The sequence below is a fragment of the Rhynchophorus ferrugineus genome, unplaced genomic scaffold (genome assembly GCF_030347505.1).
Source record: "Rhynchophorus ferrugineus isolate W39M unplaced genomic scaffold, kcgeb_rfMv2 rfM3, whole genome shotgun sequence".
Classification (NCBI taxonomy): Eukaryota; Metazoa; Arthropoda; class Insecta; order Coleoptera; family Curculionidae; genus Rhynchophorus; species Rhynchophorus ferrugineus.
This window is the reverse complement of record NW_027472582.1, coordinates 67,838,322-67,861,168: the sequence shown is the minus strand read 5'-3', so window position 1 is coordinate 67,861,168 and position 22,847 is coordinate 67,838,322. Positions and strand designations below refer to the sequence as shown.

The window sequence follows — 22,847 nt, the reverse complement described above, 5'->3', positions numbered from 1 at the left end:
GTCGTCAATTAAAATTAATGCTTCATTGTGAATTTCTTCGTTCAAGAATTATAAAATCATCAACATTATTTATTTTCTTACCACAAAACAAAACTAACAATATGTTTAATCAAAGCATATTATGATTTTGAAATATATTTTTAAATTATTTATTCCAATTCGAATTAAAAATAAAAGTACCGTCTTGGTTGGCGCAGTATAAGTAAAGTAAGTAAAGGCAACAGGACGGTCCTCCTACTGTTGCAATAGTCGCGGGTTCCAATCCTGTTAGGGCATTTTTGTTCGCAAATTTATGTTTGTGATTGTTTAACATTAGTGATTGTCCTTACGCACGAGTGCAAAATCCGACAAGGAAAATGATCTCAGTCAGGCCAGTTACCAGGCTGAGTAAGACCGGATGTCTTCTAGGATGATTTCTAAGTTGGTCACTCTCCAGTCGGTAGACTTAATACCGAGGACCGTGGTTCGGAGCCCACGTTAGAACTGTAGATCCAGTTCAGATAAACCCTCGTTGGTAAAAAGTGAGTTCAAAATATATGTATAAAAAAACAAACAAAAAAGTAAACAAAATTTACATTATTTTAAAACATATTTTTCATTCAGTTTCAGTTCAAAATTGCTATAGAAATATATATTATAATTGTGTATACATTTTTTACGTTATTAGAATATTAAATAACTTATCTTGATATTGTTTATTTATCTCACCTAAATATAAGTAATATTAACATTTTACATGCTCGTAGAAGTTAGAGTGGATGTATTTCAAGTTATATTGGCGTTAATGTGAATTATATTAATAATTAGTAACATTTTTCAGTAATCTTGTTCCTAGAAAAAAGGTGCACAGTATTTCAAAAATTTACTAAAACATGAATATAAAAAGCCGCTCAAAAGAGTTAGCAGACCATTTAATATCATTAGTGTATAAGTTTTTCAAAGAAACAAGCTTTTGAACAATATAGCCAAACATAATTTCTTAAATTGATTAAATTAATTTTTTGATGTTCGAGACAAGAACTTGATTGGTAAGCGTTATTAATAAAATTAGGTAATAAAGACTAATTGATACAGAAAAGTCAACTTTTATTCCGTAATTACCCCGCAAAAAATGTGTCCTTGTTGTGCTGTTTTGGAAAACCATTTACTTTGTGATCGTTGAAAATTTTAAAACCTATAGTAATACGCAGGATAAATGATTCCTTGCCCAGCCTCATTAACTATATCACTCTGTATACATACATTACTATCTGTGTAACTCAATTAATATCTTTTTTATTTTACTGCAATTTTTGAATTTCATTAGTTTATTAGGTAAACCGAAAACTTATTGAATCTATATTTTAATATAAAACAATCACCTTATAATTATTATTATCAATAATATATATATATATATATATATATATATATATATATATATATATATATATATATATATATATATATATATATATACCCCTTAAAAATACTATTATATACATTTCAAATGTAGTATTATATTATATTGACCTTGTATGCTTTTAACATATTTTATTATTGATACACGTGCATAGATTATCTTTATTTTATAGATATTTATTTCTTTTTATGTAAATTAAACGTATATCAGTAAAAACTACATTAAATACCATGAATTTGTTCTAAAAAAAGGTTATGTTTCCATTTATTAATCCAAATTATAATATTATAATATTTATGTTAGCTAAACTTGCTTTACAAGTTTGTATAAAGTAAAACAAGAAAGAAATTATTTATGTTTAACTAATTACTGTTATATATATTCTAAAGACTCACCTATATTATCTTTTACGGATAAATAAACATTCGTAAATACTATATCCAAGTAGCCATATTTTAAACGTGATATCATATTTATTTAATTACAGATTTTATTTTAATACCCATAAATAAATTTAAGAAATGTCTACGATTTGAATATGAATGAATTATTTTTAAAACTGCTACTGAAGCAGAACTCTCTGAATGATATATATATTCTGCAGCGCGCATTTCCCAAAGGTCAAAAATATCAGGCGTAGATGTTTAACATTTAATAATTGATTGTCTTTAAAAAAACCAAAATAGTTGTAAATAGGAATAAGAGAGGAAGAAATAAAAAATAAATTTAGATTCTTAATAAGTGAAATGGAAATCGGAGAGCTTTATTTAATTAAATTAAATAGCATATCTAACATTTTGAATCCAGCGAGTACTACATTTAACATAAAAGTATATACCAAATATATTATTGCATAAATTATATTTATTATTATAGAATTACACATATTTATTATATTATAACATGATGTATTAGTTTTAATAAACTAAGTTTAAGTTTTGCTATTTATATATAGATAATTAAACAATTCAAACGTAAAGCCTAAGTAGCCTCAAGTGTCACTGAATGTAGAATGTTCTTGTGATTAATTCATACAAATCCTAATGAAACATATCAATTAAATACTGGCAAAAACACTAAATGGATAATATTTCTTATTTAAAAAAAAATACTTAAACGGCAATAAAAAAACGACAGAATATCGAAAAGTTCTATTATCTATCCATAATAAGATTTTGAATTAAATTATTGATGATACAAGTATATTAATTATATTGTCTCATAAAATGACTTATTACAGTTTTTGTTGGCGTAAAACCAGTTTATTGAAAACCACAATTTGGTTTGGATATCAATTAAAATCAGCTAATTAGTAAACAAATTAGATGGTAAGGTAATCAGATGTTCAGACTTCAACAAAGGATTTTAATTTATAGCCATAAAAGCCTGCGTTATGCAAGTACATTTTAAAAATATTAAGTATTTCTGGATTCAAAATTCAAGTCAAATAGCACACATTGTTTAATGAGGAACCGCTTCATTAACTTAATTAGAAACATTATTTTGCTAAATAAAAGTGCTTTGTTACATAGAATACCTATTAACATTTCAACACAAAAATAAAAACCAAATACAGAATAAAAGGATAATTGGCACAAATTGGCTTAATTAATAGAAATTTTCAAAGGTCTACAGTCTTATATAAGACTCAGAAAATCAAAGTTTAGTTTTAATATATGCTGTCTATATATTATATATTTTAATGCTAATGATTAAATTATAATTAATCATTAATTATTATCACCAGAGCTTAAAATTTCCGAATTTTTAAGCTTTCAAAGTTAACACCAAAAAGCTCCAAAATATGTCCATATGGCATATTTAAAGCCTAAATCGTAGTAAAGTGAGGTCATTCCTTTAATATGCGACAATCAATACAGCTGAAGAACAATTTCAAAGATGCAAATTACAATGGTTCAAAACAATTTCCCCAAGAGCCAGCTGTAAGTTCCATCTCATAAGTTAGGTTTCAGGAATGCCAACTCAAGAATTGACTAAGTACATCGACTTACAGATGTAATTTCTATAAAATAAAGATATATGCTCCGCTGTTTGTCTCAGTGTTGCACAGGCTTTTGACAGAGTATTGTATGAAGACCTTCTATATAAAATAAAGTCGCTTATCCTTCAACATTTCTACCTGCTATTTAAATATTATTTAACTAATCGATACTTCCGTTTTAGACTCGAACGAACTTACTCTGAGCAGATACCGACAAGGGATGGCGTGCCTCAAAGGAATCCCCACAACATTATACAGCACAAATGCTACCTTTGCTGATAATATAACAATAGCACAAACTGCGAAAAGCTCAACCTGGAAACTCCAATCTTCTCTTGATAAAATTGCTATCTGGACCAAAAAATGGCGAACCAAATTAAACGAAGGAAAATCTATACACATCGACTTCATAAAAAGGAGAACCACGCCGCAGCGTGTCTTTATTAGTCATGCAAATTCCATATGCCAACACAACAAAATAGATTCGGATAACCCTTAAAAATAGGCAAATAGACAAGTATCTGTACGTGAATGTAAACCTAAAATTTAATTTATTTTGTTAGAATGTATTTAGTTATCTTTATTTTATTAAGCAAACTAAATCTGCGCATATGTAGGTCACGCGCAAAGTGAATTTAAATATGAACCTGAAGTGAGATAGCATTTCCGGTGTGATCCAGTTTCAATTCTTTTAGAAAAATGTAGCTAAATGTTTAACGTTTTTTATGGTACAATAATTTTTGATCCATTTTTTGTCCATTAATCAATGTTTCTGTATATTTAGTAATCATCTACTTCCTGGCAAATATGAATAAGTTCAGGAGCGGATGGATCTAATACAACTTTCCAATGTTGTTCAACATTTTTTTAGTTTGGAATGTTTTGTTAGAATCTGTTTTTATAATACAAACTGAATTTGGGAATAGATTACTTCCAAAATAGTAACAAAAGAAACACAGATTAATTATATCATTTTGAATCGATTTTCAAAAGCACTATTTAAAGAAGGAAAAGACTTTTTATCAAGGTTCTGCTTACTAAAACCAATATTATAAATCATATGCGGAAGCAAAGTCATATAATTGTTTGCCGAGATAAGTAAATAAAATCTAAAAATCTTGTGTATAGAGACGAGTGAAGGACTACATTAAAAGTAGGCAAATAGACAAATATCTGTACGCGAGTATAAATCTATACTTGTATATATCAATAACACTAAGCATCTTGGAATGACACTTGATGAAAAACTTGGAACCTGGAAGGAACATGCTGGAAAGAAAAGGAAAGAACTGGGATTGAACTATAAGTACATATATTGATTAATTGGAATAAAATCAGAATTATCTCTATATTATTAGTTAGTATAAACTAGTATTAAAACCTTTATGAATCTACAAAATTCAACGAGGATTTTTCGCGAAAAGCAATGTAAATATAATACAAGTTTTCTAGAACAAAGTCCTAAGAGCACAGATACTAGAGCATTGATTGATTACACCGAAACTTTCAGATACCGACTGTCACTCAGGAGATCAAGAAAATCGCATGTGGACAGATTCCAATCACAAGACAAATTTGTAAATTAGTCAACAACGACTAGTAACAATGTAATAAATAATTTAATTTTTAATAACATGTTAATTAAAAAGTCCCCGGCCTGACACATAGATTGCGCTACTAGTAATAAATCAATATGTTTTTTAGTTAAAGCTTTTAGCCCTAACCCTCAAAAGATGCGTTTATAAATTTCACACAGCTGTCGGATCATTAGTTTGTGAGTTATAGCATTTTGAGTGAAGCAACTTTAATTATTGTGAAAAAATTGATAAAATGGAATTTTGCGTGTTGATAAAATATTGTTTATTGAAGGAATAAAATACAGTTGAAGCAAAATCTTTTTCCAGAGTTTCCAGACACCGCTTCAGGAAAATCAACCATCAAGGATTGGTATGCTAAGTTTAGACGTAGTGAAATAAACATCGAAGACGGTAAACTCAGTGGACGCCCAAAAGAGGTTGTTACCGACGAAAACATTTAATAAATCCACAAAACGATTTTGAATGACTATAAATTGGAATTGGTTGAAATAGCAGATGCAGCGACAATGGCTGAAATATGACTCTCTCATTTCACTCCGAAGACCAATCAACAGTCATCCAAATGGACTGCACACGATGAACCCGCCCCAAAGCGTGGGAAAATGCAACAGTCGTTTGGCAAGGTTGTAGCGTCTGTATTTTGGGATGCGCATGGAATAATTTTCATTAACTACCTTATCTAATATATCCATCATTCAACGGTTCCAAAATAAGGTGTTGGGTGCCATTGTTGATGCTCCGTGCTATATTTCAAATAAAATGATACAAGGCGATATTCCTCTAGAACCTATAACGAGTGTAATTCAACGTGTTTGTGTGAAGTATTTCGAAAGATTGTCAGTGCATCCCAATGTACTCACTAATCAGCTAAATATGCGACGTGATAGTGAAGTGCATAGACTACAACGTTTAACACCACCTGATCTGATTACTGGACATATGTAGACTTTAGAATAATTTTCTACATGCCATTTATATATAATATCTACATAAGAAATACTTATTGCCAATAGGGCAGATTGTGGACTCACGAAGAGTAGTAAAAAAAAATTAAGTACCTTGAACAACGAAGGACCATCAACAGGGACTATTACATAGTGTTATTGGACTGTTTGAAGGACGAAATCGCCGAAGAACGGCCGCATTTGAAGTAAAAGAAGGTGGTGTTTCACCAAGACCATGCACCGTGTCACAAGTCACTGAAAAGGATGGCAAAAAGCCATGAATTGGGCTTCGAATTGCTTCCTCCTACACCGTATGCTCCAGATCTAACCACCAGCGACTATTTCCTGTTCTCAGATCTCAAAAGATTTCTCGGTGGCAAGAAATGTTCGTCGAATGAAGAGGTGATCCGAAACTGAGGCCTATATTGAAAGGACAAATCGTATTACAAAAATCGAACCCTTGAAGGGAATTATGTTAAATAAAAAAAATAATTTTGCCAAAAAAAACCTGTTTTACTATGGTAGGTCGGGGACTTTTCAATTGATCTGTTATTTTATAGTGTTTTTAAAGATAAATTAGATAAATTATCAATAATGAATTAATGCTAGTAGAACTAATTACTGATTAAACTTACCGCGTTTTGCTCTAACGTTCAAAAATATATTCTCAAAAGTTAAATCCAAATATTTGGGGCTCTTGCCACATCCCAAAAATTCACCATCCATAGCGATTACCGGTAAGGTCCCCATTCACCAACATAAACCCAATTAACTGGTATTGAGAAGGAATCGCGCGCCCCAATGATCGAGTTCTATTTCGACCTGACTGAGCTCTTCTCTTAAAAAGCTGCGATACTTTTACGCTACTGAGGCGCACACACGTACGGGAATTTAAAAAAGTACAGACGGGTACACGCGGTCATTGCTAATTTGACGAGGTCACGGAAACGATATGCGCTTTGTTCCTCAACATTTCGCGTCTCATAATGGAATTGTTCGATAACAATTTATAGTTCATTGTATTTTAGTCGCTAAGTTATTTTATTATGAACCATATACCAAATTATTCTGTTTCCTCAGGTTCTCTATGATAAGCTAATATGATATATCAACTTTGGATATCTTACCAACTGGTCTTGTACCAATAGCGGCGTCAATATTAATAATGGTTGTGCGCCAAATAATGACCACAAAAAGTTTGGTCCAAATTGTTGGGGTCATTGGACCGTGTTTTTTCGAAAACAAGCTTTTTGATTGATGGGAACAGAATGATGATGCACGTTTTTGCATCAAAATTTAATGTAAATGATACAAAAACTTGTAAAAAGGTTTTCATTACAAAATCAATTTAATATTTAATAAATAAATTGGAATAAAACATTTATTTATTTAAAATATTGGCCGTTTCATTCTACACAACTTTAAAGTAATTTATGGATGCCATCCCAAAAAAAAATTGTTGTATTTTGAGCAAAACCTTTCATCAAGCCTTTTTCTAACTTCTTCGGAATTGGCGAAGTGCTGCTCTGCAAGCGCGTGTCCCATTGATGTGATAAGAAGTTGATGGAACGGGGCAAGGTCTGGAAAGTACGGCGAGTGATAATATGTCCCATCCAGGGGCTTTCAACACTTCCTTGACCTGCATTGTTCTATGAGACGGCGCGTTATCGTGCTGTAAAATAACGTTACCATGTCTTCGTGACCACTCTGGCGTTTTTATATCAATGCATGGTTCAAATTCATCACTTCTTGTCAGTTGCGATCACTATTAACTGTTTCACCAGGTTTCAATAGTTCGTAACACACCACGCCACTCTAATTCCACCAGCCACAGAGCATTTTCTTGCCACCAAAACAATTTGGCCTTGGAATCACCCGTCACTGCATTATTCGATGCAGAAATGACCTCCGATCGTACCATTGAAGGGGCATTTTACAGACGATTCTTCGTTTTGCCCTTTGAAGGTTATTTAAATGATGTGGCACCCATCTTACCATTGCTCCTAATCTTCATCCAATAAATCTTGCAGCTATAGTTATGAATGAGATGTCTTTAATAGTTCTTTCAATAAAATATCCAATGCACGTCTTAGATGACTTCGAATGTACTGCCAAATTCAGTTACTAGAAACGTTATATTCGTTTTAAACTCGAAGCCGATTTTTTCGTCTCATTTTACTAATTAGCATTACCTTAGTTAAAAAGAGACATAACGCTGTTCGGTACGTCAAAACCTGTAACCGAATCAGTCTAAAAATTCGATGTTGTGTCAGTATTGACCGACACTGTTGTCATATGTGTACAAACCAGCAAAGGTTGTTTTGGCGCTTGTTTTGATATTGATTGAAAAATGCCAAAACCATTAGATAGTCAGAGTTAGGAACTAATTGTGTCTCTAATCAGTTACTTGGAACAAGACTGAATTAATGGGAACCCTTTCTTGCCAGTAAATGTATTAGAAAGGTAAATATTGATACTATTAAATATTAGGTTGCTGTAGTTTTATTGGAACTACTTTTTAGTGTTCATTTGTTAGTAAATCTCGTTTTGTTATAGCGTTCGCCAATTAAAAACTCTGCTGTGTCTACAAATGTTAAAATATTGTTCTATCTCAACCCAAACATGTCTCTGTCTTAAACGGATATAGACATATAGCATCCAAATATGCATTCGTACCTTAGTAGCTTAGTAGCGCACTCTACGTAAGAGCAACATTATTTCAATGTTTAGAGCGGCTTCGGAACAAAACATTAACAAATATTGTTGATACTATTGAGCTGGTATAGTGTAGTATTAGTGCCTAAACTAAGCAGCGAAAACAGAGTGTTGTCAAGGCCTAAGATAATCTAATATTTATTTTTTAATAATTCAAGTCCCCCATTTATTAAACAGATATTATTCAAATCATTATCATAAAAAAACGAATGAGAATCGAATAAAATCGATATGGGAATGGATGTCATGTGGTTCCAGCGGAATGGAACTACATGAGCCTCAGTGATACAGCGTCAACAATTTAAATGCGATAAAAATTAACACTCATGGCCATCGCCGAAATTCAGCGGAATCTCTAGGGTAAAATCATTGACAAATATTAGAGCTTTCAATAAAATTTAAACTTTCAAATAAAAGAACGTTTAATTATTAACAAACAAATTGTTTTATTCCATTCTATAAATTGATAATAAAATTAATTAGGAAATGAAGGTGTATTAACGTAAAAACATGCATAACACATTCTATTAATTATCTGTCACACCTCACTAATAACTAGTTACATTAATTTACTATTCGTTAGTTAGTAAATCTGTTTTTGTCTTCGCCTTCGCCAATTCATCAACCACTCTTGTCTTTTCTATGGCGGATATCTTACGCAGCGTGTTGATGCACTGCTGGTAATTCCATCATACTAAGTGTTTGTTCTCTAAAATACTAGTTTTACTAACTAGTAAAAATACTAAAAGATAATATTGATAGTACCTCCGTATTGTAATATTGTTAGTAGTTGTTAATATTACAGTATTGTTAGTATCTCGGTGTATCCAACATGCCACCCATTATTATTCTTGAAATAAAATAGTTTAACTAAAATAAAAGTATTCTAATTCTAATGTAAGTAGTTAAAGCCAAATCAAACATCAATCACTCACGTGATTAAGTTTTTTGAAGCCAATTCACTCGAAAGACATCCTGAAACTGCTTCAACACTATAAATAGTTGTCGAAACACTTGTATTGCCTTCAAGCTGGTAATACATAAATTTTAAATTATATAATTCAGATATGATAATATAAACCAATGCACCTGCTCACGCAATTCAAAAGTAACATGGTCAAAATCACTAAATTAAAATAGGAAGTGTTATTGTTACAGATTATATACCAGACTCTTCCTCGACCTTAAAAGGACTTTCATAAAAATGATTTCATAATACCTGCGATATCAAAATTATTTTACAAGCTGCTGTTAAAAAGTATTAAGCGATTTATAGAAATACCAAATTTCCAGTTGTAATTTTGAAATCACCACTCGATAATCGACCAAGTGCACAGAGTAACAGCGGTTACTGAAAAGACAGTCGAAGAAAAACAATATCGCTATATAATATTGCTAGGCGTCTCACAAACTTTTGACAGGGTATGACATTTGGGATTAATTCACAATTTGAGTGAATTGCTGCCGCCGAATTACTATCAAGTGCTGGAATCAAATATTTCAAAAGAAAATATAGCGTCTAGTATGAAGACGCATTCTCGACAATTAAATCAATTTCGGCTGGAGTTCTCTAGGGTAGTATATTGGGACAATTTCTGTATCTTCTCTACACTACTGATATCCCGACAACAAAAAGAACAGTGTAAAGAACAGAAAGTACAGCTTAATAGCTCAAAATTGAAAATATCTTGTTAGACAAAAACAGAGAAGATTAGACAGAAAGTAAAGCAACTGTACTGGTTAGTGGGAAGATACTCTCACTTAGCATGAGATTAAAGAGACCAATCAATCAATCTTAAAGCCATTGTGAACTTGTGAGCTGCAAATATGGGGTTGCACTAAAACATCAAACCAGCTAGTAATCCAACGCAGCGAAGACAAAGTTCTAAGAGTAATTATCAGTGGGTACTTAACCAACGAAGAGCTACACGATGGACCCGAAATCAATTAGATACACGAAGTGATTCAAGATTAGGCCTTAAAACATGAAATAATGTTACTAAATTACAGCAACATGAAAGCAATACAACTACTGGACAGCACGCAGGAAATCAGAAGATTGAAGTGAACCAAATCATACGCACTTGTTTAGTTTATAAGTGTATTATTAAATTTAGCTTAATAGTTTAGTAAATTTAGTAAATATAAATATATATATATATATATATATATATATATATATATATATATATATATATATATTGTTTGTCTATTAATACAACTACAACAGAACAGTAGTAATAAATTAATTTTTAAATTAAGATTGTCCTACAGTATATCACCACTGTTCATGAGCTGGACTGTATAAACTGCTAAAGCAATATAACTTAGATTTACAAAAGATAATAATTATTATTTAAAATAAAAATACAAAGTTTATATAGTGAAACCTCAATTTGTTATATAATTATTTGTACTTTTTGTAATAACTGTTTACAATAAAATTTTATTTACTCCTAAAAAACGACGTTATCATAAAAATATAACAATATGACAATCAATTATAAAACATAATTTACCAACAATGTTTTAAGTATTAAAACTAGTTAACCTTAGCCTTGTTAACGTTCTTTCGGTAGTTCAATTAGTTTTGAAATATGCGAACATCATTCTTAAATTTAATACATCCTGTCTCTTTGTACAGGTCTTTTGCTCCCCATTGGATTTTATTTATTACTGTAATATAAATGAGGAGTTTTTTATAATAAAAAAATTGAACTGGTTAACCTTTTTCACTTGAAACATTTATCAGGTTATTGTTGCATTATTTACTATTTGTCGGTTAATGCTAAACAGTCACACCCATCTCAAACTCGCAATTATACAATTTGTACTGTACAATTCGCAATCTCGCGGAAGTTTGGGCGTAATATTGGTTTAACTTCGTTAATCGCGAAGAGAATTACTGAAATATTCAAGGAAATTAGAAAAATTAACGATGCTAAATCTACTGGCTATCCAATAACGAGTTACTCAAATATTATTTCGAAATCGTTCGCCAGAATATTACTGAGAATCAAAGAGCATCAATTAAAATTTTCATTTAAACAAAATATTAAGATTATGTTCTAAAATGTATTTATTATATTTTTACTAATCGTTGCCGAGTAGCCTACAGTGTGTTTCTTTACAATAACTGAAATCTAGGTATATATCTAGGAGGACCCATCAACCATATCTTAGTCTCTGGTGTAATAATGTTTATGTCTTAACGCTGTTGTTTTTTATATTAACTGCATTTCAATACACTACACTACGCAAGATCAAATGGTTTGAATCTTTTGAGTCTGTATCGTATTCTAGTGATATACAATAATTGTAATACTTCGATATTGACATGAGAATCGGGTCTCTCCCCATGTCTTCTGGGTAAGTAAACAATCATGTAGTACATGGGTGCGATAAGATACTTCTCAGGACTTGTATTGCATTTATGTTACTTTTCGCAGAACATCCCCATAACTGGATTCTGTTTGTCCATATAGGTTTCAATACTTGCTTGTATAAAAGCAATTTATTATATACTAATAATTGTGATTTTCTTCCAATTAACCAGTACACTTTCATATATCTAAACGCCAGTTCCTTCTAATTTATTATCATTGTCAATGTAAAGTAGGTAAAAAATGGGTCCCACTACATTTCCATGTGATACTTATTCATCTATTTTAACTTATTTTATTGAGGAATAACCTACCTCTTGTCTGTTTATAAACATTCTCACTGTAATATAAAATTTTAGCTCATTGGGTTGTTTCAATAATATTTTCTGTAGCTTATGAACAAGACCCTCATCTAAGGTATGACATGAAGCGTACTACCTTTAAGAATATACTTGAACTACCCCTATAAGCTTTTTCAATTGCATCTATTATTCTATGCACCTGGTCAATTGTTGAACGGTTATTAATAAACCCAATCTGTTTTGTAAGTATTTGTTTTTTCTTAATAATTAAAGATTAGTGATGCACAACCACATCAACAGATGAATTTAGATGTTTCGACCAAAGTCATCTTATGATGAAGCTCATTTTCACCTTCACCGCTACTTTGTTGTCGAAATTGTGCACAGATAACAGAACAAGTGTAACCAAAACATGGCATTGTTTGGTGCGAATTTTAAGCTAAAGTTTGTGTATTATTTGACCTAGTTCTTCGAAAATCAGGATGGTCAAGCAGCTGTTGGTACTAGTTCCTGTTATCGAGACATGATGAAGTGGATAATGCTGACATATAGATGATATATGGTATCAGCAATACTTTGCCAATTGCCAGGCAGATCGTGACACATTTCTTTTATTAGACATGTTACTGCATGATGCATTATTTGCTGGTCCTGTACTATTTAGATCTTGAGTTGTTAAAGCTGTCTAAGCTTTGTTAAACTTGGTTTTTATTTCAAGTGTCGAAGAATTATAATTCCTGAAACATTTTAAAAATGTCAAAAGCTCCAAATAATAGAGAGGTTTGGACATGGGCAGAAAAGTATTTTGTATTTTGCTCTATCGCATAATTTTAATTAGTGCCATTGAGTAACTAATATACACAATTCGGCCAATATATTGCTCAACAGTATTTCTTGTATCAAACACGTGTGCAAAGAGCTTGAAAGCTTTATAATCTTTACCACAATCACACCCTCTTCGTCAAACTCTTCTTCTGATATTTCTACTATAAATTAATCTTCAGAACTGTCTACAAGAGAAACATTTTTTATTTGATTATTGACCATTGATTTGATCATTTTTATTCGTTTAAGAATATATTTCTTTTCTATACTATTCAAATAATTTTTAGAATAACTTTCTCTTCGGTCGTTTTGTAATACTAATAATATTAGTCTGTATTCGGTTGTGTTTTTTAATATACTTTGTTTCCTTGTCCTTTGTTCTTCGTCTCCTTACACAGCTTCACTACCTTTAAGCACCTGGCCTTCATCTAAGACATATTTGATAAAACACCAAGTCATTAAGGCTTTTTCATCTAAAATTTCTTGTCCAATTATTTCATCCAATTCTTTCAATTTTTTCAATCATGACTTACAGATAATTTTATAGATAGGTAGATATGAAACTAAGCACGCTGCTTAAAAATTCAATAAAAATATACGACTATAAAATGGCTACATTTTCTAACAGATCGATTAAAAAGTCCCCGGCCCGACACATAGGTGGCACTACTAGAACTAAATCTATATGTTTTTAAGCCCTAACTCTCAAAAAATGCTTGTATAAATTTAACAGCTGTTGGATCATTAGTTTGTGAATTATAACATTTTGGGTGAAGCAAAGTGTGTTAATGGGAAAAAATACAGTTGAAGCAAAAACTTGGCTTTATGCCGAGTTTCCGGACACTGCCCCAGGAAAATCAACCGCCAAGGATTTAAGTTTAGACGTGGTGAAATGAGCAACGAAGACGGTGAACGCAGTGGAGGCCCAAAAGAGGTTGTTGCCGACGACAACATTTAAAAAATCCACGAAATGATTTTGAATGACCGTAAATTGAAATTGAATGAAATAGCAGACACTGCAGATTTATCAATTCAACGTGTATATCATATCATTTATGCATATTTTGGTGTGAGAAAGCTCTGTGCAAAGTGGGTGCCGCGCGAGCTCACTTTTGACCAAAGACAACGACGAGTTGGTGATTTGGAGCAGTGTTTGAAGATGATAAAGCATAATAAACCCGAGTTTTCGCATCGATATGTGACAATGGACGAAACATGGCTCCATCATTTCACTCTGAAGTCCAATCGACAGTCATCCGAGTGGACTGCAAGGTTATGGCGTCTATACTTTGGAATACGCATGGAATAATATTAATTGACTATCTTGAAAAAAGTAATACCATAAACAGCGACTATTACATAGCGTTATTTCACCGTTTGAAGGACGAAATCGCCAAAAAACGGCCGCATTTGAAGAGAAAGAAAGTGCTACTACACCAAGACAATGAACAGTGTAACAAGTCAGTGAAAACGATGGCAAAAATTCATGAATTGGGGTTCGAATTACTTCCTCATCGACCGTATTCTCTAGATCTGGCCCCCAGCGAACATTTCCTGTTCTCAGATATCAAAAGAATGCTCACTGAGAAGAAATTCTCGTTGAATGAGGAGGTGATCGCCGAAACTGTGGCCTATTTTGAAGCAAAGGACAAATCGTACTACAAAAATGGTATCGAAAAGTTGCAGGGTCGCTATAATCAGTGTATCACCCTTGAAGGGAATTATGTTGAATAAAAAAAAAACTAATTTTGACAAAAAAAATGTGTTTTACTATGGTAGGCCGGGACTTCTCAATTGACCTATTATTAAAGACAATTATTCGTAAACTTTGATACACCCTATATTTCTAAACAGTGAAACATAGTTTGATTGATATTAACTTTTATAATTATGTTTGTTCATTAAACATAAAGTTTGAACTATGGAAACATTATAATGCATCCGAACTAGGTTAAAAAGGAAAAATATTTACTAGTTATCACTTAATATTAAGCTGGGTCAATGCTCTCAAGACTATTCCCTCACCACTGATCATATAGATACTTTGGACTTTGTTTCTTTTAGCAACGTGATATAAAACTTAAAACCGTAATAAAAATGTGATAAAATTAAAATCGCACATCTCTAAATTCAACCCTAATGGTATCTTTTTTTCTTATTCTCTATATATGATATTATGAAGAATAATGATGATAAGAATTTAAATAAATATGAATACTAATAGACCAGTAGCTACAGAAACTATGCCTTAATCATTATTATTGGAACTACAAAGCAATCCAAACTATATTAAGATATTTATAGAGGATATCGTAACAACATTCTTATATACACTGCAAATTCTGCAAATTTATTATATATATGTAAATTAAAATTAAAATAATATCTATAATATGAACAGATGTCTGAACTTTGATATTAATTCTTCGTAGTTTTTACAATTACCGTAACATACTGTTAACAGATAACAAATGCGGTAATAACTAGCACAATAATGCGTCACAGAAAACGTATTAGTTAAAAGACCAATAATCTGCTTATTGTAAAATTTAAAAATTGAAAACAAATTGAACAGTGTATCGTTTTAAAGAACAATATCGATCCTATTACAGATGCTTCTTGTTAAATCTTTATAAGTGTGACGTAGAAATAGAAAAGTAGGAGTAAGATCTATTCATGGGTTTATTTAAGTATGAGTATGAAAGTCCAAAAAATTATAGATAATGCATACTAGGAGGTTGTTTTACATTCTAATAATATCTTAATAATTATTCGGTCAAACGATCGCCGAAAAAAAAGGATTGAAGACACGTGTATTAATATATTAATATATTATGGCAGCAATGATTATAGTTAATCATTATTATAAATTATAGTAGCGAAAATATATTACCATTTATAATTAAAAACATTTTTAAAATTATTTGTAAAAAACTAATATAATAAATTAAACAAGAATATAATGTATAACATAATATTTGTAAAATACTACAAAATATAGAATATTTTGTAACTATACTATATGTGCTGTTATTTATAAATAATATTTTAATACAAAAGGAATTTTGCCATAAAAACCAATAATAATTTTCAGCAGCGTTCCTTATGCTAATAATCAGAAGCAAAAAAAATCATAATGATGTTGGTGTGGTAGCGAGAGTCCCACTTAATGATTGCGCAAGTTTATTTTAATTACAAAACTTGTTTATGTATACCAAATAGGCAAGAAAAAAAACGAGACGAAAACTACTTCGAATAAATTAACAGCTGTTATAATTTAAATGTATATAACGAAAAGGAAAAGAAATACGAAGAAGGTATTAAATGTATATAAAACAAACATCAATTAAGTTACTTCCAATCAAGCGACAGGAATTTTGTACCGGCATCATCTATTCTATTTTAGTTTGAAGTTTGCTTCATTAATTTTTAAGCAAATGAACAGACGAGATACATTGATTGTTTTCAGAGTCACGCTATCCTACGACGAATATCCACCAGATATTGCTTCATTCCACTGTCACTTATTTCGATCACCACTATTTGCAGAGAATTGCTTCACTTTTTACGAAGAAACCGATGGAGAACCTGGGATTAGTATGGTGACAAAAATGGAGAAATATTGCAGGCACAAAGATAAAATACTTTAATAAAAATATTTTTAACAAAAACATTGAACCGATTTCAAAAAATAAATAAGGAACTCACTAAATAGTAAAAAATAATCAAACTTATATTCTCAACGCAAAAAATCATTTTAAAATACAATAAGTACTATATATAATATAATCGTTATAATAACTAAATAAAAACAAACAAAAACCTTAATTAACCTATCTAACAGGTCAATTGGAAAGTCCCCGGCTCACCATAGTAAAACACATTTTTTTGGCAAAATTAGTTTTTTATTCAACATAATTCCCTTCAAGGGTGACACTGATTATAGCGATCCTCCAAAAAATAGGCCTCAGTTTCGGCGATCACCTATTTATTCGACTAAAATTTCTTCCCAGCGAGCATTCTTTTGAGATCTAAGAACAGGAAATAGACGCTGGGGGCCAGATCTGGACAATACGGTGGATGAGGAAGCTACTCGAAGCCCAATTCATGGATTTTTGCCATCGTTTTCACTGACTTGTGACACGATGCCATTGTCTTGGTGAAGCAGCACTTTCTATTTCTTCAAATACAGCCGTTTTTCGGCGATTTCGTCCTTCAAACGGTCCAATAACGTTATATAATAGTCGCTGTTGATGGTCCTTCCTTTTTAAAAGTAGTCAATGAAAATTATTCTATGCGCATCTCAAAATACAGACTCCATAACTTTGCCAGCCGACTGTTGCGTTTTCATCATTTTTTTCATTTCGGTTCATCGTGTGCAGTCCACTCGGATGACTGTCGGTTGGACTTCAGAGTGAAATGATGGAGCCATGTTTCATCCATTGCCACATATCGATGCAAAAACTTGGGTTTATTATGCTTCATCATCTTCAAACACTGCTCCGAATCAACAACTCGTCGTTGTTTTTGGTGAAAAGTAAGCTCGCGCGGCACCCACTTTGCACAGAGCTTTCTCATACCCAAATATTCATGAATGATCTGATGTACATGTTCAGTTGATATCTTTAAAGTGTCTGCTATTTCATTCAATTTCAATTTGCGGTCATTCAAAATAATTTTGTGGATGTTTTAGGAATTGGTTCAAAAGATTAAAAGAAAATTTAAATTTATCTTTTTACCAGTCTAAATGTTGTGGAAAATGTAGAATTCTGAAAATCATTGATGGTTGATCGCCTTCAAGGCTTGCCAAGAACTAGCAGATTGACCTAACGTATTTCAATATTCTTTTCGTTTCATAAAATTTCATATCCTATATACCATTTTCTACATTTTCTACTACAACATTTGAAAGTGATAATCAACAAGGAGGACAAAACTAGCATGTGATAAATAGATAAATACCCAGAGTCATTTGAGTCATTCAGTTATAGGGTAATGATACTAAGTTTAGTATAGCAATCATTCAACAGATGCAAGTACAAAGTATAATATAAAGTACTTGTCTTAAATACGTTGAAGATATTGAATTTTTTGTTGTACTTTATACGATGTTAGAGCACCCAATGTACTTGCCAATCAGCTAAACCTGCATAATGACAGTGCGTAGATTAAAATGTATATTTCTATCTGACTAGAATACATATCCGATCAATAGTTAGATATAGACTTTAGCGTATGATTTAGAACTAAATATTTCACACAAACGATTGCTTACTCTGCATGTCAAATATTTACAATTAATCGTTAACTTCTTGTTGAAGCCTCACTGGCAGACTGTTTCAGTACAAACAATCTGAAGGAAAATATCTCAGTTTGTACCGAGTAAATCATATTTGTGGGAAGTTTTACTTTTTTACAACAATTTAAAAAAAAAGGTGACTAATGCTTCATCTGCTTCAACATGTGAATAATGGTTTCGACGTTTTAAATGTGATGATTTTGAAAACAAGGATTTGAAGGCATAACAATGAAAATCTGGATAAAACCGAAATATAAGCAGATACACTATAATATTATTCTTCAGCATAACACTGCTCGATCACATGTTGCAAAACTTATGAAAAAAAATATACAAAAATATAAAATATACTTGGAAACATTAAAAAGGGAAGTGCTACTCCACCCGCCATATTTTCAAGACCTTGCTCCTTCTGAGTCCTTCACGTCTTAAGAAGATGGCATCGAAACGAACATCGTTCTTTCCAGATTTCCGTAATCCGCAAATTACCAAAAAAAAATTTTGAGAACTAATTTGTAGTCCTAATATAAAGTTATCATAAGAAACACTTATATAAATAATAAAATATAATAAAAAAACATAATAAAAAAATTATCTTATCTACAGAGTACTTTTAATTTCATATATATATATATATATATATATATATATATATATATATATATATATATATATATATGCTTACCTGTAAAATTTTTCACAGTATAAATTATATTTTTAAATTCGAAACTAAATCGATCTTTAGTTGTCACCATTTTTAACACATTCTTTTCCATAATAACGGACTTCTTAACTTTCCGATGCGATCACGTTCACTTTGGCAATAGATACCCGCACAAACTGAAATCATTAACTGGGAAACAAACGACTAATATAGGCCTATGTTCGGACATATTCGAGACCTTGTATTATTTTTTGTGGTTTTAGAACCTCCTTAATTATAATCACCATAAATTTCCCATCACATAACGAATTCAATAAAAATACCGGTGTAGTCTAAATTTACTCATACCCGTGTATGTTTTTATTTTTAATATGAGAACCGAGATGTTTTCACGAAAAACAAATATCGAACATGAACCTCCGTCCTTGTACTGCCTTAATTAGTTACAGATTTCCTTTCCAAGTTTCAATCCAAGGAAAAGGTCAATAGTATTTAGTAATATTCGAAATTTCACAATGGCTAGTAAAAATGTATGATTGAAATTTCTGTGTCTCTAGTAAAAATGATCTTGACATTTTCCTAAGACATAAAAATATAGTTCGGAGTTAAAACAACACGGTAAATAGTGTTACAACACTACCTAAATTAAAAATATTAATAGACATATCACTGAATCACTTATATCACTTAAGCACACATGGGTACAAGAATTTTTGTTGCAAAATAATATATTACTACCCAAATAATTGTAAAATATCCGTAAGTAAACATTTTTGAAACGTCTAGTGATAAAATGCAATATCTGATAACCGCTACTTGTATTTTGTGTGTAATCAAGCAGGTGATATACCAATTATCTGTGTTAGATTAAAAAAAATCACTAATGCATATTTGGCAACAAATCAAAAGGAATATCTTGCAAAGATTTTCTGAAAAAAGGAACATTAATTAATGGAAAATATAATATTTTTGAGCTATGAAGCCAATGAAAATATTCGCGATTATTTTAAAGAAGGCTATATCAAAACTTACGCAATGTTCGACACCCACGATCCCTTAATCGTTTTTAAAAGATTAAAAGAAAATAACGCAATGTTCTCCCGATATTATTTCTTCCAACCGAAGCTTATTCAAATGCTACATTAAATTTAAATACACCTCGTTAAACAAAAAGTAGATCAAAACAGAACTGTACTGATCAATCGAATGATACTCCGAAACTTGACATAAAAAATCGATTTCAACTTATGGGGAACAAATATGGACAGTAAAACATCAAACCGATTAGTAATTCAACATTGCTAAAACTAACTACGTAATTAACGAAGAACTGAAACTTGACCTCGAAATCAAAAGACTACAAAACTATCCAAGAGTTCGCCTTAATATATGAATTAAGTTACAAAAGAACCGCAGCGTGGAAATAATATAGCTACGATATAGCTACAACAGAGGAAATCAAAAAAATGAAACGAAATAAATTACTGGAACTTGTATAGTGTTACTCTTAATTTTAGCTCCATTAGTCTAATCTAATTTGAATTTTGGAAATACATATTGATGTATGTCGAACTCGTCTTGCTTCTTAAAGAAAGAAACAAACCAACATTTTTTCATCAATCAAAAATAGCAGCTAAACACACTCAAAATTCTAAAAAAATAATATGCTTTTTATTGAAAATATACCCATTTCAAACAATAATACGTGTTGTAAGAACCGTAGAAAACTACTATACGTTTAAAAGTGTTGAATTAGTAATAATTATGATAAATAAAACTTTAAAATAATTATCAGAAAAATTAGATATAGTCTATTCAAAGTTTTTTTTTGTGCATACATCATCAAGATATATAATGTATTGCCTGCCGCAATTTGTAAATTCGTTTCAGATTCAAACAATATTTTCCTTCTCATTTTGTTCTAATTAAAAAGAGACACAATTCTGTCTGATTAGTTCGAACATGTAAACGAACGAGCCTGTTAAAGTCATTCGGTTGTCAGACGTATGCAAAATTCTTGAAAACGATAGAGATAAGAGGTTATAAGTCTAACCTATTAACTATTACTAGATGATGATTACGTATTAGATATTACCAGATGTACTATAATGTTAAAATAAATTATATTTGATAACATTTTTGTTCAATTATTTTATTTAGATTAGAATTTTGTTATAAGTTATGCCAAAGCCAAACTGAACTAAAACTCAGAATTGATGCGGCAACATTGCGACGTTTTGACATAACAAATTTAGATGACGTACGTACAAAATAACTTTGAATAGACTATATATAATATCTAATTTAAACTGCTACTAAACTATAATTTTGTCACTATATAATTTCAAATGGTTGTTGCTACAGAATATCAGAAAGATCCCACATACACCATTAGAACACTATTAATACATCGCTAAATATATCTTATTAGAGAAGCAATTATTTTCTCCGTATCGTTTCCTGTAAACACAATTTTTTAAATGCATATAATTATTTTGATTGTATGGATATAAATCTACTTGCATCTAATTTATGGTCTAAATTATTTATAATTAAACGAACTAATGCTGATATTGTACAAAAGGCTGTTTGTTAAACTAAACAAACATTAGTTTATCAATTAATATGTTTTTTGAGTTATCAATACATAATATGCTTATCAAGATAAAGCCCGGATCTGTTGAGAACATAGACATCAATGAAAATATACGTTTAAACAATAATATAATTATTTCAATCTAATTTAATCGAGACATCCCAGCAATAATTTATTATACAAAAGCAGGAAAGTACCCATAGTTGTTCCTTTGCAGTTTTTAACCGACTTCAAAAAAAGGAGGAGGTTGTATGTTCGGCTGTATATTTTTTTTAATGTATGTTCGCCGATTTCTCAGTCAATTATGGACCGATTTTCAAAATTATATTTTTATTCGAAAGAGTGCACTTCCGAGGTGGTCCCAAAGTTCAAAGGCATGTACAAGGTTTTCACATATTTTATAAAATAATCAGATATTTGGGTATAATATTATTACAGTAGTTCAGTATAAAAACCATTTAGTTTGCTTTTTAAGCACTAACCGTATCGTATAAGAAACCGTAAAAATATCGCAAGCAACTGCTTGTATGGTGTAATGGTTAGAGCGTCCAGCTCATACGTTGAGGTCGAGGGCTCGATTCCCGACGGGGGCTACAACTTTTTATTGTTCTAATTTAGTTAGAACAATTTTCAAATCACCTAAACTAGATAGCAGTCCCCGGCGCCTGAAGCGTTCCTTAATTTCAATACTTGTTTCTTTATTCCTATTTTTCATCATACGGGCTGCACCTTTACTTGGCCTACTCATTGTAATACTTAATAAAATAACTGTGTAATTTATTAAGTAAATATCTAACATTAAAAATAAATAAATACGGAACTCACTAAAAAGTAAAAATAGTCACTTTTAAGGCAAAAAAAATATTTTAAAATAAAATATATAAAAAATAATCGTTGTAATAACTAAATAAAAATAAACAAAAACCTTATTTAACATATCTACAACACGTATTTTATATTCTACTAACTATATTTATATTTATTTATTTACAATATTATTTTAACTGCTACCAACAGATCAGTTGGAAGTCGATGGCGAGCCCAAACAAAACAAAAATAATAATATAAGTTTCCGACATATACACAAAATCCAAATACGAACAAAACAAATCTAATT

The 22,847-nt window shown here is 30.9% G+C and overlaps 1 protein-coding gene across 11 annotated transcripts in view; it reads right to left on the bottom strand.

Annotated features, from left to right (window-relative positions):
- LOC143192746 (ATP-binding cassette sub-family G member 1) overlaps positions 1-22,847 on the bottom strand; it is a 52,407-nt gene that overhangs the window by 20,589 nt on the left and 8,971 nt on the right. For 2 of the 11 annotated variants that reach the window (XM_076398285.1, XM_076398297.1), the window contains exon 1: positions 6,582-6,824. The exons of 5 other annotated variants lie outside the window; for them this stretch is intronic. In XM_076398285.1, coding sequence (XP_076254400.1) covers positions 6,582-6,696 — 115 coding nt within the window. In that variant the 5' untranslated portion in view covers positions 6,697-6,824. Of the gene's footprint in view, positions 1-1,797; positions 1,959-6,060; positions 6,108-6,581; positions 6,825-19,155; positions 19,316-19,774; positions 19,899-22,847 lie in introns of those variants that run through there. 4 more of the 11 variants (XM_076398294.1, XM_076398289.1, XM_076398296.1 and 1 more) reach the window with 4 other exon arrangements.